The sequence below is a fragment of the Schistocerca americana genome, chromosome 3, assembly GCF_021461395.2.
Source record: "Schistocerca americana isolate TAMUIC-IGC-003095 chromosome 3, iqSchAmer2.1, whole genome shotgun sequence".
Lineage (NCBI taxonomy): Eukaryota > Metazoa > Arthropoda > Insecta > Orthoptera > Acrididae > Schistocerca > Schistocerca americana.
Window position 1 is genome coordinate 345,009,920 of NC_060121.1, and position 20,091 is coordinate 345,030,010.

The following is a 20,091-nucleotide window of genomic DNA, read 5'->3' on the forward strand; positions in this document are numbered from 1 at the left end:
TGACCAAGTTTCTGTTTGCAGGTCGCTTTCTAGTTAACCATTCACCAAAGAAATGGTTCAAATGGCTCTGAGCACTATGGGACTTAACATCAGGTCATCAGTCCCCTAGAACTTAGAACTACTTAAACCTAACTATGTATTGAGTCGAACTGAAGTCACTTTCTGTTGATCATTCTTACATTTCGTGTTACGGAAGTTTTTCGAGATTCTGCCTCGCTTCACGCAGCTTGGCGTAACAGTACTTGCACCATTTCTAGGTTTTACGTGTGAATTCGCCTATGTACAAACTTAACGTTCGTGGTTCGGTGAGGTGGTCAGTTTTTGAGGCGTGGTGCAGCATCGGGTTTTCATTAATCCATCTAAATACTAGGGCCTCTGAAATAATCAGAACTTCGTCTAATAAGATGTTTTCAACCACTTACTAACGCATATGGAATTCTTCCTTTTCGTGTTGATGTATTACAACGTGTGTTTGAAGCACAATCGATTCAGCGGTTTATTGTAGCCTTAGATGAAATAGTAATCACTTGAATCGAAGTTTATGCGGTTTATTCGTAATCTCGTGCCACTGTTTATTGAATCTTTTATTTTCACGATAGTGATAGTAACGTTCATCGAGTTATCACAAGTAACATTACAGACTTTCTGCCTTCTGCAGGGACACACATCTTCGTGTAGCACTGCTATAGTCAGCACACAGGTATCCTAAAACTTCAGTCAGCTGTACGATTCGGCCATTTCTTTGATGCTTTTCAGGCTAGAAGATAAGTGAACATCTGGAGATGGAGAGGAAACGCGTGGTACATCACTTTATGTACGATGTGATTGCTACTTGTCTTTAGATTTCAGATTTATAAAGTGAAAAGATTAGATTAATAGATCGAGCCATGTATGCTAACTGCACCTAACTTGCCTCGAAGTTTGGTTACTTACACATTATTCAAACAAGATTATGGACTTATTACAAGTTAGTATTCAAATATTCATTTTATGTCGTTGCGTAAAGTAACTCGTACTTATCCTATGTAAAAGTGCAGTCAGATATTGTTGTAATATCGTTTCTTTGGTTTCAACTATATGTAGGTCATTTTTTCAAGGTATGTTTCAGGGTGCATATTAGCATGTACTTCAAATTTAAAAAGAAAGGTAGGTAACTTACAATATGTAATATGCATTCTTGTTTTATGACATGTCCTATATCCTTGAGATTCTCCTCACTGTAAACCTGCGGAAAAAGACACAACTAATCTGAACTTTTAGTCTTTATCCTTCAGCATCCGATCTGTGGTGCAATGACGATTCTGTGGGCGGTCTGATACCAGGCTTCACGCCCAGAACACTTTGTAACGTTAGGTGGCGATCACGAACACTGATGCCGGTCGATATAGGCTGACGCGAAGTAGAGGAGCTGGTAGGTGAAGAGTACGTACCGTGCCTGTCGAAGGGCAGTGGCTGGCAGTAGCCGTCGGAGCGAACGTCGCAGCGGAAGACGGCGCCGCCCTCCGTCACACCGAGCTGGAACTGCGACGTGTCCGCCTTGGGCGCGCCGACCAGCACCCTGCAACAAGGCGGGCGACCAGCTACAGTGTGCTGCACGCTGCGAGGCGCTGCTGCCAATTCTGCACATATACAGGGTGTGTCGTAATTAAAAGCCAAAACCGATGCGGGTGAAACGATAGGCTAATAGAAGCAAAAACGTTCCAGTATATTTCCAAGAGGTGAGGTCCCACGCCGGCCGAGGTGGCCGAAGTCTGGAACCGCGCGACCGCTACGGTCGCATGTTCGGATCCTGCCTCGGGCATGGATGTGTGTGATGTCCTTAGGTTAGTTAGGTTTAAGTAGTTCTAAGTTCTAGGGGAGTGATGACCTCAGAAGTTGAGTCCCATAGTGCTCAGAGCCATTTGAACTATTTGAGGTCCCACAGCTCGTAAGTTTTTGAAAAACGTCATGACTACCGCCTCCAGACACTGATAAAATTCTTTAACAACTGAACACTTTCTTAAAGGCAATCACAGCATCATATTGAGTGAATATAAGAAATTGACATCAGATAATAAAACCACGAATCTGTCGCTGTTGCCACATCGTAACATAAATTACATGGAAACTGTGCTGGAGAGTGCACTGAACTTTATTTAAAACTATTAGCCTTAATTTTAATTGTAAGTGTGGACGTATGGTTTTTATTTATTTTCTGAGTCATCGGCCTTCTGATAGGTTTGATGCAGCCCGCCACGAATTCCTCTCCTGTGCCAACCTCTTTATCTCACAGTAGCACTTGAAATCTACGTCCTCAATTATTTGCTGAATGTATTCCAATCTCTGTCTTCCTCTACGGTTTGTTCCCCTCTACAGCTCCCTCTAGTACTAAATGCATAATTAGAACTAAAAAATAAGTTCACTACTGTCACCACTAATCATGTATACACATCCTGCGAACCCAGTCATTCCACATCATTTCCAATGATATATGGAACATGTAACCAACTAACTAACTACAACACCCCTTCCTTAATGTCTTCTGTAAATAGGGACAAAACGTTGGATTTCTCCAAGAAATTCATCTGATAACGGCTTAATAGCTTGAGACATTTTAATAAGTGTGAGGCCATGGCATACACTGTTGCCGTAGGAATGGCACACAGGCGCGGCCAGGGCTGATATGTTATAAGCAGACGTTTCATCGTTCCGGTAGGGGTCGTCGGCTTGTTTTGTTGATCACGGCAGCTGCCCGGACCCTCAGAACAAGTGGTGCCGCTGAGAGGCCGTGTGGAGCCTAGGCTAGGGCCCCGAGAGGCGAGGAGCGGGTTATCTGGGCGCCCGGGCCGCGCTAATGGACACTGCCGGCGACGTGGCGCGATAGCCGCAGCTCCTACGGCCAGATAGAGACCCCAGCCGCTGCTGGCTTCCTGCTCCCTGACAGCTGCTGGAGAGCCACCAGGAGAACGGCCGCCGCTCCTGTGCCGTGTTATTACACGCCAGCACCATCGAGCTGGTACTTCGCCTTGGCCACCGTCCAATATCGTCTCCGAATCGGAGGTTCCTGAGGTTTGCAAGCGCAGAGCAGCGTTGTAGAGTGCGCACGCAATAACGTGGCCGGTAGATGTGGGGTCGGCACAGTAGACGTGGGTTAGCGGTAGCGGACAGGCCGTGAGCGCGCTGTAAGGCAAATGGCGAGCGTTGGAGGGGAAGCGCCGTTCTAAACTGAAGCATACGCTCATACTTTTCGCAAATGTTAAGTAGAGGCTCTCCACCCCCAAACTTGGATGGTGATCATTCTGCTTTGGTTACTGTCTGAAAGTGCAACAGAACTAGCACTTTATTTTCGCCTGACTTATAAATTTCAGGGAAGCGTCATGAGTCTCTCGAGTATCATACTATTTCTGCAAACCCAGAATCTACTCTGTAGGAATCAACATGGATTCCGGAAACAGCGATCGTGTGAGGCCCAACTCACTTTATTTATACATGAGACCCAGAAAATATTAGATGAAGGCTCCCAGGTAGATGCCATTTTCCTTCACTTCCGGAAGGCGTTCGATGCAGTTCCGCACTGTCGCCTGATAAACAAAGTAAGAGCCTACGGAATATCAGACCAGCTGTGTGGCTGGATTGAAGAGTTTTTAGCAAACAGAACACAAAATGTTGTTCACAATGGAGAGACGTCTACAGACGTTAAAGTAACCTCTGGCGTACCACAGGGGAGTGTTATGGGACCATTGCTTTTCACAATACATATAAATGACCTAGTAGATAGTACCGAAAGTTCCATGCGGCTTTTCGCGGATGATGCTGTAGTATACAAAAAAGTTGCAGCATTAGAAAATTGCAGCGAAATGCAGGAAGATCTGCAGCGGACAGGCACTCAGTGCAGGGACTGGCAACTGACCCTTAACGCAGACAATTGTAATGCACTGCGAATACATAGAAAGAAGGATCCTTTATTGTATGATTATATGATAGCGGAACAAACACTGGTAGCAGTTACTTCTGTAAAATATCTGGGAGTAAGCGTACGGAACGATTTGAAGTGGAATGATACGCTGATGATGTCATCATGTCTATATAAGCGAGAAACCGTAGCAGCCCTGGCAGTCAGTCAACTCCTGACGACGATGGCGGAGATGGCCAACGAAAGCTTGAGGATTTTATTCGAATTGACGCGCCTGGAAATCCGAGAACGTTTTATTCAATCGCGTTATTGTTGCAAGCAATACGCCTTTGTAGCGTGTGTCGTTCCGGTTTTCAATTTTGTCATTCAAAAGGGCGTTACTTAAATGTGTAGGTAACGTTCTTCGATTTGTAAAGGTGCGAGCCAACGGCGAAAGGGTTCGTAGCAGCAACACAGCCACTTTCCATAATACGCTAGTGTAGCATTGCGACACGGCGCCCGTCCAGATGCGGCAGCGCACCTGTTGATCCGCGACCAGTGAGTTATCCAATGGCCAATGGCTCTGAGAACTATGGGACTTAACATCTGAGGCCATCAGTCCTCTTGACTTAGAACTACTTAAACCTAACTAACGTAAGGACATCACACACATCCATGTCCGAGGCAGGATTCGAACCTGCGACCGTAGCAGCAGCGCGGTTCCGGACTGAAGCGCCTAGAGCCGCGCGGCCACAGCGGCCGGCCCAGTGAGTTATCGAAACTAGGAGTGCTCAGACACGTACCGTACGTGGCATTTGCGGCGTCCACACAAGACAAACGCACTTTGGCGCGTCTAAATACTGGTCGGCCGGACAGGCTGGCCATCGTATCGGCGAGTTATCAACATGGTGTCCGGTGTAGTGTGGGCTTCCGCTCATTCTTCATCCTAATAGGACCGCCTGCCGCGCTGTCCAGCCGCAGCATTGGTGGGACGAGTGTCGAACTGAGGTCCTGCGTGCCACCAAGGCAGTGGACGTTCGCCAGGGCCAGACACCGCTACCGAAAAGCAGGTTTCGTACCTGGATGCAAATGTAAACGACAGTCGGTTGAGAACTTTGTCAGTTTCGACTAATTACTCTGTTGCAGAAACGCGGAAATCTCTTGATTATTGCTGTTGTGTCGCTGAACAGGGGTGGACTTTCTGACGGAGCGAGACGCCAATTTACGTACGATATGTCACCGACACTTAAGCTCATTTTGCACAGTGCTGTTTATCGAAGCAAGACTGTGCCCTGTCTGAAACTTGAACCGAGCTAGCTAGCTGATCGTGTTCTGCGACGATGCATACTGTAACATTTCTCGCATCAGCCCAAATAATTAAACACGGTTGCAGCAGCGAAACTGGGTACCAACTTAAGAGCAAGTCAGCAAGTCACTTTGTGCAGGAGACTAGTACGAAAATCGCCTCTATCCTCTCACCAAGAAAACGCAACAGCTTACTAAATAAACATGTAATTTTGTATAAATAACTATTTCCATGAAAATATTCTTTACCATGGCCTGTCAGATGACTGGGTCATACCTACGCATGGGTTCAAACTTTACCTGACGGGAAACAGTGTAATCATAAGGTTACGTGGCAGTTTCATTTCACAACAACTTCTTTACAATTTTCCCTCGGTTTTATAAAATAGCCGGCCGGAGTGGCCGAGCGGTTCTAGGCGCTACAGTCTGGAACCGCGCGACCGCTACGGTCGTAGGTTCGAATCCTGCCTCGGGCATGAATGTGTGTGGTGTGCTTAGGTTAGTTTGGTTTAAGTAGTTCTAAGTTCTAGGGGACTGATGACCTCAGAAGTTAAGTCCCGTAGTGCTCTGAGCCATTTGAACCATTTTACAAAATAATTGTATTTATTGCTAGTTACTACAAATGTTGTAATGATTTGTTATCAGCTATTAAATGCTTTGTGTACCCTTACACTTCTTTTTTCATTATCGGATGCACCATGGCACTATGTGATATTGTTAAAAGCTTAACCTCTTTATTGATCATTGTACTACTATATATTAGTGTAATTGCAGTTGTCAGATGCAAATGAAAACAGTACGGAACAGATGGAGTAGTATAGCGTTGTTGACTGGAAGATCCCGAGCGCTTTTTTCACCGGCTAATCCGGAAGGATTTCCTTCCTCCCTTGCGGTGCATAAAACTAGTGTCTTAGATTTATCTGTTGTAAATGACATTTTTGTTTCCTTTAATTTACGTCTATAGTCAGAAACAAAAAGTTTGTGACCATAGACGTAAATTAAAGGAAAGTTAATTATATACGGGTCACTGTTTTATTTGCGACAATGTCGCAACTTGTGTGACATTATTGTGTTTAGTGACCGCCTCCAGAGCTGAGTGGTCAGCGTGAGAGAATGCCGTGCGAACGGCCCAGATTCGATTCCCGGCCGGATCGGAGGTTTTCTCCTATCGTGGACTGGGTGCTGTGTTGTCTTCATTATCATTTCATCCTCATAGCCGCGCAAGTCACCGAAGTGGCGTCAACTAAAAACACTTGCACCGGGCTGCCGATCTATCCGACGTGATGGTCTAACTACACGCAAAAAAGTATATTGTGCGGCAACCCTGTTCTGACACGTAACCTACTCCTCTCAAACGACACGAAGGGGAACAACAGACGGAATATCATCAACAGTAACGTGTCCTGTCTCCAAGATACGCTGCAGAGAGGTTTCGCATCTAATCCTGGGTACTAGCGCAAAGTCTGGTCAAAAATGTCAAATGTGTGTGAAATCTTATGGGACTTAAATGCTAAGGTCATCAGTCCCTAAGCTTACACACTACTTAACCTAAATTATCATAAGGACAAACACACACACCCATGCCCGAGGGGGGACTCGAACCTCCGCCGGGATCAGCAGCACAGTCCATGACTGCAGCGCCTCAGACCGCTCGGCTAATCCCGCGCGGCGCAAAGTCTGGTAGTCAGGAACTTTACGCCACCACCTTTCCTCACCTTAGCGGCCAAGTACTGGTGGCGAAAACTACTTCCACCATCAGGAATCGAACAGGCTACCTCTGAGTCATGCACCGTCGCACAGGTCCGTGTGTGTGACCTCAAATACGGAGGCTGGTTCGAAAACCAATTGTAAGGTGGTTCCAACAACAGACCAGCAGGACATCCCCATGAAGTACTGCCAGTTACAGACCCTCGTCGATCGACCCCCGTTATGGCAGACAGCAATGGTCAAAAGATTAGACATAAGGTCGTTACACGAGCAGTGAGCGAGAAGAATTGACACGCAGGTGACGATCAGCAGGCACGGTGGGTGGCGACGGAGCCCTCACCCCTTCCTAAGTATAGCGGCGCCGCTGCAAGACTATGAATAGAATAGGAGTGCCGCCGAGACGCCCGTTCTGGGCCGCTTTACCCGCGTCTGCCTCTCCGTAGAGGGACAACCCGCCGATTCCCTTATCACGCACATCACATCCATCCCTTCCTCCTCCCATCAACAGCCCATCGGCGACGAGTTCATTGGCGACGATTAATGTGATCATGAGCAGCGTACGTCCCATCATCAAGGAAATTAGGTAAGAAAAGATGTTCTTCTTTCTAGCTGAGCCGAAGTTAGTAGGCTTAGCCTCTCAGAGTATCGGAAGTAGACCCACAAGGACCGACATCTCAACGGGCACAGTTTCAACTACCCTGCTCAAAGGAGAGTTTTGCTGAACACTGATACACAGTGTAAGTAGGCTGTTTAGGTTTTTATGTTGGTAACGCCACGTAGCGCTCTGTATGAAAATCACTGGCTGTGCTGTGTGCAGTCTGTGACTGGTTGGCATTGTTGGAATATTCGTCATTGTAGTGTTGGGCATTTGGATGTTAACAGCGCTTATATTGGATATCATGAACTGATATATGTGACTTTTGAACACTTGTCTAAGTACGTTCAGTTCTGCTCAGCTGTTTGAAAATCAAATAACTTAAGGGGTTTATCAGCAAAATCATTAGTAAATTTTTCTAAGTGGAGGTTTCAACAGAGCTACAAACATATCGGACGAGAATCATGTTGGTACCCGCCGAAATAAACAGTATGTTTTCAAAGCGGCCATCGGACACATGAAATCGAGTCACCTCTCTCCACAAAGTGCAGTCATAAATCTAGAATATAAACGCAATAAGATCAAATGGCTCTGAGCACTATGGGACTTAACAGCTGAGGTCATCAGTTCCCTAGAACTTAGAACTACTTAAACCTAACTAACCTAAGGACATCACACACATCCATGCCCGAAGCAGGATTCGAACCTGCGACCGATGGTCTCGCGGTTGCAGACTGTAGCGCCTAGAACCACTCGGCCACTCCGGCATGCCAACCGTTCTGGTAACTAGTAAATTTCTGCAGTTCATGAAAGCGGGCACTCGATGCCGAGAGTACGTGTAGCGCTGTATCCCATATTAAAATACATATCGCGCGTGTGGTGTTTCATGGTCGACGCCACTGTAATGTCGGCACCACTGCATCATTTACATCTGTGTTACTATGCTACTTCTTTGAGAGTCAGATCCTTTCCTGACAAACCAGTGATAGATATTGTCGAAAGCTAGAATTTTCATAGAATAATAACGTGGCAAATGCACCGACAATATTGGACACAACAAATCTGTCACGAAAAACTCAATTTTAAGGTATATAACGTCAACAAACTGTACCAAGGTTTTATGATGACGACGTGCTCATTAAAAACGAAGCACAAGCTCGTGTTGGGGGAAGGATATGAACTATGTACGAGTATTTTCCCAAAGGAACAATCCCGGTATTTGCCTAGGGAAATCACGGGAAAAAAATATAGGTTGTCTTACGGGAAAGTGAATCCCAGACTTCCCGAATATGAGATCGGTGTCTTAACTGCTGCGCAACCTCGCTTGACGAACAAGCGGAAAAGATTCAGCAAACCCTGATAATTTCAAGGAGTGAAAGTGAAATGGAAGAACCAACAGATGAGTCGCATAGGTCGTTCTTCCGCTATTGGTTGTACTTTTGAAGTAATTTATCTGGACAGTCTGGTATGGCATCAGGAGACAAAAGGAAAGCTGAAGTTTAAACTTTGCCTTTCACAGATCGTTCACGCGGGAGGATCGTGCAGAAATGCTATCGTTTGACCGTCGCAAAGACTCCAGTAGAGGTGACGTATAAGTAGCCATCCCTGGCGTTGTGAAGCAACTGAAAGAGTTGAATAAGTCACCAGGCCCAGATGGAATCCAAGTTTGGTTTTAAAAAGAGTGCTCTTCGGCACTGAACCCTTGCAAAGGTTGCATTTATTACGAATCTCTAGCCCAGCTCAGAGCCCAAGCGACTGGAAAAAGCATTGGTGACTCATGTATGTATGAAAGGTAAACGAACAGACGCGCAGTTTCACACAGTCCACAGATCAACACCGACTTACAAAACATCCCCTTTTCTCACTTGATATCATGCGAACCACGGATGAATGGCAAAATGCGGATTCCATATTTCTAGACTTTCCGAAAGCGTTTGACACAATACCCCATTGCGGACTGTCAACAAAGGTCCGAGCATACGGAATAGGTTCGTAGATGTGTAAGTGGCTCGAAGACTTCTTAAGAGATAAACCCACTATGTTGTGCTGGACGGCGTCCATAAGAGACGTCAGGAGTGCGTCAGGGAAGTGTGATAGGACGTCTCTTCTTCCTTGTATACATAAACGATGTCACAGAGAGTGTGAGTAGTAATCATGCGACTGTTTGCTGATGACGCTGCAGTGGACGGGAAAGTGTTGTCGTTGAATGATTGTACGGAGACACATTATCTATTTGGTGTGAGAAATATCAGCTTGCTCTAAATGTAGGAAAATGTAAGTTAATGTGGGTGAATAGGAAAAGCAATCCGGTAATGTTCGGTTACAGTGTTATTGGCGTACTGCTTGCACAAACACTTCGATTAAATAAATAGGCGACATGAAAAGAAACGAAAAAAGCAAGTAGGAGGGCGAATGGCCGCCTTCCCTTTATTGGGAGAATTCTAGGAAAATTTAGCTCATCTAAAAAGGAGACCGCGTATGGAAATAGAACACTGGTACGATCCTTTCTTGAGTACTGCTCGAGTGTTTGGGTTCCCCACAAGATCAGATTAAAGGAAGACATCGAAGAAATTCAAAGGCGTGTTGCTAGATTTGTTGCTGGTAGATTCGATCAACACGCAAGTATTGCGGCGATGTGTCGTGAACATAAATGGGAATCTTTGCAGAGAAGACGACGTTCATTCGGGAAACACAACTGAGAAAATTTAGAGAACGGGTTTTTGCGGCTGATTGCAGAACGATTCTAATGCCACCAACGCACATTTCGCCCAAGGACAATGAAGACAAGAGAAATTAGGCCCTCTCTCCGTTTGCTGACTGCAGAAATGAATGACTAGTAGTGGTCCCTACCGAATGGTGGCTTGCTGATTATGTATGTAGATGGAGACTTTATGGCCTAAACATAGATACATTAAAATCTAATAATGGATTACATATTGTCGTGAGAGATGCCGAAACTGAGTAACTTTTAAAATTGTGTATTGTATCAATCACAGTTGCAAACTGTCACAAATAAGTCATAAAGTGATCTGAGCTATTTATCATTAGCTCTAATCTGCAGATGAGATAAGGACAATAAATAGTTTACTTCTGAATTAAAATCTATCATTTCTCTATTCTCCATAAATACTTGTACGACCTTCTCCTGCGTGATTATTTACTCTTACTCTGAAGGATATAACCGAGTATTCACTTTCACGAAGCAGTGACGCTATTTCGAGACCGTGGAAACGTTAATCTCTTAGATGGATGAGGAAACAACACTTTTTGTTTCCTCCATACACTCCAGAGAATTAGGTAGACCGATAAAATAACGGATGAGGAACTTCTCTGCAAAATCGGTGAAGAAAGGAATAAGGAACAGGATGATATGACATGTGTTACAACAGCAGGGAATAACCTACATGATACTCGAGAGAGCTGTGGAGGGTGAAAAGCAGAGGAAGACAGAGATTTGAATAAATCCAACAAATAGGTACGATGTAAGTGCTACTCTGGGATGAAGAGGTTAACGCAGTACACAGTTGTATAGTTACTTATCTGTGAAAATATTACACTAGCTAAGTCGCTAATGTGGTGTAAAGTGATTAGTGAATGTGGGACATCAGAAAAACATGTTGTACGATTTAATTGTGTGGTATTTTATTTGTGACATGCTGATGTTTGCTGCCACTTTTTATCACAATTTGACGCAACGTCACTATGTAACGTTCAGCGATGTAAAAAGCATATCATCTAATAATGCTGTAAGGTTCGTTCTAACATTGCGGTAGTGTACACTTTTGTGATATAAAATCGTAAATGTTTGAGCCACTATCACGGGATGATGACAGCGTAGTTCTGTCGAAACCGGTAATAATAATAAAACGGAATACTGGCGATCCTGGGAAAGTTGATTCAACAATATAATCTCATATCGCCGCCAACGACGACGAAATGTCAAAGGTATACTGTATAAATGTGTACATTAGCAGAAATTAAGATAGCCTATATGTCCTTTGTTTATTGATAGTTATGTATTTTACAGTATCACAAGTGGACTACCTTACTGCAGTGTTGTCTCTGCAGCACACCTTATTACCATAGCAAATTAAAGACAGTATAACTCGTTTAGAATAGTCCATTTAATAGTCATGCTAAAGCATCACAGAAAATTCTCATCTAAAGAAACCAGGCAAGGATATAATTTTATAGGGTGTCCAACTTACACTGCTCAGACACCACCTTTATTTTCAGCTAATGCAATTAGTAACTACGCTATTCAGCATAATAGATATTAGCTGTGGCAAGCCAGCCGCTGTGGTCGAGCGGTTCTAGGGGAACCGCACGACCGCGACGGTCGCAGGTTCGAATCCTGCCTCGGGCATAGATATGTGTGATGTCCTTAGGTTAGGTTTAAGTAGTTCTAAGTTCTAGGGGACTGATGACCTCAGTTTGTATGCATCAAATTCCAAAGGTTGATAGATCACGTCATGAGGAACAACTTTTGTTACAGACAAAACATTCTGTAGCACTCCTGGCGACGCCTTTTTATTATCATTATTGTTATTAGTATTAAGTATGCCCCTGAGAGGCGGCAGGCACTCTGGTGCGTGTGTATGCAATGTGTGTGCCTATAATTCAGTCGTCTGTCCCCTGTGAAACACGCTGGGTCGAGCAAAATTACACTGAGGTAACAAATGTCATGTGATACCTCCCAAAACTGTGACGGATCTCCTTTTGTCCGGTGTAACGCATCAACTCGATGTGACATGGACTCAACAAGTCGCTGGAAAACCCCGGCAGAAATATTGAGCCATGATGCCACAATAGCAGCCCACAACAGCGAAATTGTTGCCGCCCGGGGTTTTGTGCACGAACTGACCTTTCGATTACGTACCATTAAAGTTCGATGGGATTAGCGTCAGGCGACCTGAGTGGTCAAGTTATTAGCTCGAAGTGTCCAGGAAGTTCAAAACAATGGCGAAAAACTATTGCCCGGTGACATAGCTCATTGACATCTATAAATTCCATCGTTGTTTAGAAATAACAAGTACGTGAAAGGTTGCAAATGTTCTCCAAGTAGCCGAAGATAACCATTCCTAGCCAATGATCGGTTCAGTTGGACCACAGGACCCAATCCATTCACTGTAAACATAGCCCACACCATTATGGACCCACCACCAGCTTGCAAAGTGATTTGTTACAGTGCCTCGAAGAAAACTGTCTGTTGACACACAGTCAACATGGATTTAGAAATCATCGTTCCTGTGAAACAAAACTAGTTCTTTATTCACTTGAAGTGCTGACTGCTACTGACAAGGGATTTCAAATCGATTCCATACTTCTGGATTTCCGTAAGGCTTTTGACACTGTACCAAACAACCGGCTTGTAGTGAAATTGCGTGCTTATGGAATATCGTTTCAGTTATGTGACTGGATTTGTGATTTCCTGTCAGAGAGGTCACATGTGGCAGTAATTGAAGGACAGTCATCGAGTAAAACAGAAGTGATCTCTGGCGTTCCCCAAGGTAGTGTTATAGGCCCTTTGCTGTTCCTTATCTATATAAACGATTTGGGAGACAATCTGAGCAGCCGTCTTAGGTTGTTTGCAGATGATGCTGTCGTTTATCGACTAACAAAGTCATCAGAAGATCAAAACAAATAGAAAAACGATTTAGAAAAGATTACTGTATGGTGCGATAATTGGCAATTGACCTAAATAACGTAAAGTGTGAGGTCATTCACATGAGTGCTAAAAGAAATCTGTTAATCTTCGATTACACGATTAATCAGTCAAATCTAAATGCCTTAAATTCAACAAAAATGCCTAGGATTTACAATTACGAACATCTTAAATTGGAAGCAACATACAGAAAATGTTGTGAAATAGGCTAACCAAAGGCTTTATTGGCAGGACGCTTACAAAATGTAACACATCTACTAAGCTTGTGCGTCCTCTTTTATAATACTGCTGTGCAGTGTGCGATCCTTACCAGATAAGATTGACTAAGTATATCGAAAAAGTTCAAAGAAGGACAGCACGTTTTGTATTATCGCGAAATAGGGGAGAGAGTGTCACATAAATGATACAGGATTCGGGCTGGGCATCCTAAAAAGATAGGCGTTTTTCGTTGCGACGGAATCTTCTCACGAGATTCCAATCACCAACTTGCTCCTCCGAATGCGAAAATATTTTGTTGACACCAACCTAAATAGGGAGAAACGATCACCACGATAAAATAAGGGAAATCAGAGCTCGTACGGAAAGATATAGGTGTTGGTTCTTTCTGCGCGCTATACGACACTGGAATAATAGAGAATTGTGAAGGTGGTTCGATGAACCCTCTACCAGGCACTTAAATGTAATTTGCAGAGTATCCATGTAGATGTAGGTGTAGATGCTTCGTGCGGTCTGCGCCACACTCGAACCCCACAATCAGCTCTTACCAAATGAAATTGGGACTCATCCGACCAGAACACGGTTTCCAGTCGTCTAGGGTCCAATCGATATGGCCGCGAGTCCAGGAGAGGCTCTGCAGATGATGTCGTGCTGTTGGCAAAGGCAATCGCGTCGCTGCCATAGCCCATGAACGCCACATTTCGTCGCACTGTTCTAGCGGATACGTTTGTCGTACGTCCCACATTGATTTCTGCGGGTATTTCACGCAATGTTGCTTGTCTCTTAGCACTCACAACTATATGCCAAAGCCGCCGCTCTCGGTTGTCAAGTGAAGGCCGTTGGCCACTTGGTTGTCCGTAGAGAGAGGTAATGCCTGAAATTTGATATTCTCGGCACACTCTTGACACTGAATTCCCTAACGATTTCTGAAACTGAATGTCTCATACACTATGCGATCAAAAGTAACTACTCCGCCACAGGCCGTCAGATGCTCGATCGTGTTGAAAGATACAATCGCCATCCCCGAATTGCTCTTCAACAGTGGGAAGCAAGAAGGTGCTTAAGACATCAATGTAGGCCTGTGCTGTGATAGTTCCAGTTTGTTTTACGATGAAATCATTTGATTACCCATAGGATGTGCGACTTGTAACTTATACATCAACGTATACGATATAATCAGTCTACTCTAAGCTGAAATGAAGACCATCTCTTTGTTTGGAAACTGTATCAGAGAGGCTTGACAGATTTTGGGATACCGGCAGTTAACCTTCTTCGATATTGGCTTAAACACATAGTCCATCTATGCCAAAATGTGAGGAAAATTACACTATGTGATCAAAAGTATCCGTACATCTGGCTGAAAATGATTCACAAGTTCGTGGTGCCCTACAGCGGTAATGCTGGAATTCAATATGGTGCTGGCCCTCCCTTAGTCTTGATGACAGCTTCCACTCTCGCAGGCATGCGTTCAATCAGGTGCTGGAAGGTTACTTGGTGTATGGCAGCCCATTCTTCAAGGAGTACTGCACTGAAGAGAGGTATCGAAGTGGGCGTTCCAAAACAGTCCAAAGGTATTCTATAGGGTTCAGGTCAGGACTCTGTGGAGGCCAGGCCATTACAGGGATGTTATTGTCGTGTGGCCACTCCGCCAAAGGCCGTGCACTACGAACAGGTGCTAGATCGTGTTGAAAGATACAATCGCCATCCCCGAATTGCTCTTCAACAGTGGGAAGCAAGAAGGTGCTTAAGACATCAATGTAGGCCTGTGCTGTGATAGTGCCACGCAAAATAACAACGGCTGCAAGCCCCCTCCATGAGAAACACGACCACACCCTAACACCACCGCCTCCAAATTTTACTGTTGGCTCTACACACGCTGGCAGATGACGTTCACCGGGCATTCGCAATACCCACACCCCTTCCATCCGATCGCCACATTGCGTACCGTGATTCTTCACTCCACACGACGTTTTTCTACTGCTCAATCGTCCAATGTTTACGCTCCTTGTCATTTATCGGCGTGATGTGTGGCTTATGAGAAGCCGCTCGACCATGAAATCCAAGTTTTCGCATCTCCCGCCTAACTGTCACAGTACTTGCAGTGGATCCTGATGCAGTTTGGAATTCCTGTGTGATGGTCTGGATAGATGTCTGCGTATTACACGTTACGACCCTGTCAGTCAACAGACGAGGTCGGCCTGTACGCTTTTGTGTTGTACGTGTCCCTTCACGTTTCCACTTCACTTTCACTTCGGAAACAGTGGAACAACTGATGTTTAGGAGTGTAGAAATCACGCGCACAGACGTATGACGCAAGTGACATCCAATCACCTGACCACGTTCGAAGTCCGTGAGTTCCGCGTAACTCCCTATTCTGCTCTCTCACGATGTCTAACGACTACTGAGGTCGCTGATATATGGAGTACCTGGTAGAGTAGATGGCAGTACAATGCACCTAATATGAGAAACGTATGTTTTGGGGGGTGTCCGGATACTTTTTATCACATAGTGTATGTCAAGCTCCAGCTACCATTCCGCGTTCATAGTCTGGTAATTCCCGTCGTGCGGCCATGATCACGCCGTAATTCCTTCCACATGACTCACCTGACTACAAATGATAGCCTCGCCAATGCACTGTCCTTTTATATCTTGTGTACGAGATACTACCGCCATCTGTATTTGTCGCCTCATGTATAGTTCCTGAGTCGCTTCTCAAAAGCTTCTTAGAGAAAGTCTTGTGTTTTTGTTGTTGAAAAGGACTCTTATCAATTTACTGGAGTAACTAATATGCAGCGCACCTGTTTAGCAGAGCCAGGTAGTTTGTCAAATGGTTTAAATGGCTCTAAGCAATATGGGACTTAACACCTGAGGTCATGAGTCCCCTACACTTAGAACTACTTAAACCTACCTAACTAAGGACATCACACACATCCATGCCCGAGGCAGGATTCAAACCTGCCACCGTAGCAGCAGCGCGGTTCCGGACTGTAGCGCCTAGAACCGCTCGGCCACAGTGTCCGGCAGGTAGTTCGTCCCAGGGCTATCAAGTACTAATGGGCGTCTAGCATTTCCAGCAGCGGCAGTGAACATTTTTCTCTAACAAAATAACGAAATTTGTTCCTCATAACGTGATCTATCACTCCTAGCTGTTTGATGCAAAGAGTTTGAAACACCCTGTATATGAACTATCACCGTTCCACTCAGTCAATAGTTGCTGAAGAGGTGGCATCCTCGTCTTATGGTTAGCGTCTTTCACTGTTAATCATAAGAGAGAGGCAATATAAAAATAGACGACTTAGATTTATAAACACTGTAATTTAACTCTCTCACGCTCACTGTTAAAGTTACTACAAAATACGAATATCCATTTGGAGTTCACTATAAAGTTACTCATGTTTCATTTTCCATAAACAGGAAACAAACCTCAATTGTTTTGTGCATTGACCATGGCCTACAAAAGTAAACACTGCCAGTGGTAGCCTTCACCCTATTTCTTAATAATATACATTCAAAAGACGTTGTCGGGAACGCCGACAGCAACACCTACTGCTAAGCCTGCTGCAAAACGAGAACCGAGAAACTCTGATTGCTGAGGTCTTGGTTCTTCAGACGAGCAATTGCGGCCAGAAAGTTCGCAGAAAAGCAACTCGTTTTAGAAGCGTTAAGTCAGTTGCGAAGCGAAATTGCACTCACAACTGACGTTGCTGCAACTGGAACAAATATGCTGCGCATATCGGACGGACTCATTTATCAGGTCACTTCTTTCATCGAAGACCAAGGCCAGCTTTTATTCCAAGAAAACGTTAGTTGCCTCCAGTGTGTGTTCGGCCTCTTTCATCCTTTCTATTGACCCGAAACCACTTCGTTACCATCAACCAGACAAGTACTTCAGATTAACTCGTCTTTTCTCATACGTCAGAGGCACTGGCTCATCTGTGAGCTAGAACTCGCAGTGTAGCTACGTTCGTGCCCTGACATCGGTACTCGTGACCGTGTAGAAGAGGGCGGCTCCCTCCGCAGGGCTAGGTAGGCTAAATATCTGTACGGGAGCTGATGAACAACCGCACTTACAAACAAACAGAAGAGGGACGAGACCAAACACAGACGCACCGAGGTGCTTACACGTCACTCCCGACACTTGTTTAGACGCTGACTACGTCTACTGCGGTAGCGGCAAATACACACTAGGCGAAGGGGAGGCACATGTCTGGCGAGGGCAGCGGAAGAGCACTAAGAGCCCGCAGGGGACGCGAGTAGACGATACGCTTCGCCTTGAATCGTAGACAAAGCCCGTCTTGCAACACTGCTCACCGTACATTCTCAAAACAATGTGTGCATAATGATTGCCTATGAATTTAGGAATTACACACACAGGAGACTCATTGAGGTATGATAAATACTACGTTCTTTCTATAGAATAACATGGCGAGATGACGCAGCTATTAATAAAGTACGGAGCTCCAAATCTACTCCTGCCCATCTAGGTCTACTCATAGTTTTCCAGTGGCTTCCCTAAATCGCTTAAGATTAGAAGTGCAAATTCTCAACATATTCGAAACAACTTATTTTAAGAAATACAGCAACCAGTCACTTTTTATGCACTTTTACTTATGCCATATGCGTTTCGGATTTTCATTCAACTGGCGTAATACATTTTTCATTCTTCAGCTGTACGTCGTTAATACATCGACATCAATTTAGATACTGCAGCTGGCCCGTGCACATTGACAGTTTTATTTAGCTACTATACTTCGCAAGTTACATATTTACGCACATTACTGATTGTTGTACTTACTTTTTACTGCGGTTGTTATTGTAGAATCTAAGTACATCTAACCAGTAATATTCCGTAAATATGCAACTCGCGAAGTATAGTAGCTAAATAAAATTGTTCATTTGAATAGACTAATTAAACCATCCAAATTTCTGTTGATATTTTAAAGATGTACAACTAACTATTGAAATATTTGTTACGCCAACTAAAGATAGGTTAAAGCCCGAAACGCGCTTTGGCCTAAACAAAAATACACAAAAAAGTTGCTGATTGCTGTATTAAAATAATACAATCCATAGTCACGTAGCTCCAGAACCAATAAAATGGATAAGTTGCTGAAAACAGCTGTTGTTTCTCCCTGTTGCCCGTAGCGGTCGCTCGGCTCCAGACTGTAGCGCCTAGAACCGCACGGCCACTCCTGCCGGCTAACACGGAGTGTCAGAGTGTTTAACTTTCACAGAACCTGAACTAAAAGACTGAATCGACAGCACATCATGTTCGAATTTCGGTAACATTAGACAGTCGCTGAGTTACCAGCGTCATTACTTCAACCCGAGTGCCTCGTATCTACGTAACACTATGTTGTGTATTTTCTGTGTGCCTTTTTTAATAAATGATTGTTAATTGTTTAATTTTTGCGTTGACCACATTCCGCCGGTCGCAGTGGCCGAGCGGTCCTAGGCGCTACGGTCTGGAACAGCGTGACCGCTACGGTCGCAGGTTCGAATCCTGCCTCAGGCATGGATGTATGTGATGTCCTTAGGTTGGTTAGGTTTAAGTAGTTCGAAGTCCTAAGGGACTGATGACCTCAACACTTAAGTCCCATAGTGCTCAGAGCCATTTGAACTCCGTGTTAACTGTCCTACTATCACTTGTTGATATTCTATAACTGCAGCAGCGTAACTTGCGGCAGCTGTAGACATCAGATCGGCAACTGGTCGAGTGAAACTGTGCTGCCGCATTTATCCGCAAACGGTGGAAGAATGTCAATCTACGATCTATTTTGAGGATGCAGCAGGTAGTTCCTCATGTGGGTGCCCTGTGTGGCGACTGACGTAACTATTGGTGGACAGAGCGAACTATTTGTGTATCGTGTGGCTGAAGCATCAATAGGTGCCTGTTACGTGCACACTCTACATAGAAATAGAGTTATGTGGCACCATGCCGTAAACTGCATGGCCAGCCCACTGTGGTTACGGCTGTATGGCGTGTGTGACGGTAGAAACAACACTCCTGTTATACTTCTTCGCACGTAGACCCTCAGATTATATTAGGTTGATACAGTACACTGATAAGCCAAATCATTATGATCACTGTCCACCGGGACGTTAGACGCGGCTAGAGATAAGCGACTTTGACAAAGGGTGCTTTAATATTATGCAGAGACTGTGATCGAGTACCTCGAAAACGGCGAAGCTGGTCGAATGTTCACGTGCTACTCTCGTGAGCATCTACGGAAAGAGGTAGAAGGGCAGTGAAACTACCACTAGGCGCTAAATGGTTGGACGTCCGCGACTCTTCATAGAACGTCGGGTTGGGAGGCCTGTCTGATCTGTAAAGTAGGATATGTGACATCTCTGCCGAAAGAGCACAAAGCTGATGCACGGACAAGTGTTTCGGAGCACACCGATCATCGCACATTGTTGAGCATAGACCTCCGCAGCAACCACCGCTACGTGTTCACATGTTGGTCCAACGACATCGCCAATTACGACTGCAGTGAGCACGGGACCATCGGGATTCAACCGTCGATCAATGAAAACGTGTCGGCTCTTCTGTTGAATCACATTGGTGGCTCGAATAGTGCATTATGCCACGGATGCAGGCTGGTAGGAACAGATTATGCTATGGGAGACGTTCTCCTGCGCTGTGACAGTAATCGAAGACACACTGACAGTTGCGAACCACCTGCATCCCTTCGTGCTCGATGTTTTCCCTGACGGCGATGTCATCTTCCA

At 44.9% G+C, this 20,091-nt stretch overlaps 1 protein-coding gene across 2 annotated transcripts in view; it reads right to left on the reverse strand.

The window, feature by feature from the left end:
* LOC124605801 (integrin alpha-PS2-like) overlaps window positions 1–20,091 on the reverse strand; it is a 793,741-nt gene that overhangs the window by 507,047 nt on the left and 266,603 nt on the right. For both annotated transcript variants that reach the window (XM_047137699.1, XM_047137698.1), the window contains exon 2: window positions 1,431–1,558. In XM_047137699.1, the coding sequence (XP_046993655.1) occupies window positions 1,431–1,558 (128 nt within the window). The remainder of the gene's footprint in view (window positions 1–1,430; window positions 1,559–20,091) is intronic.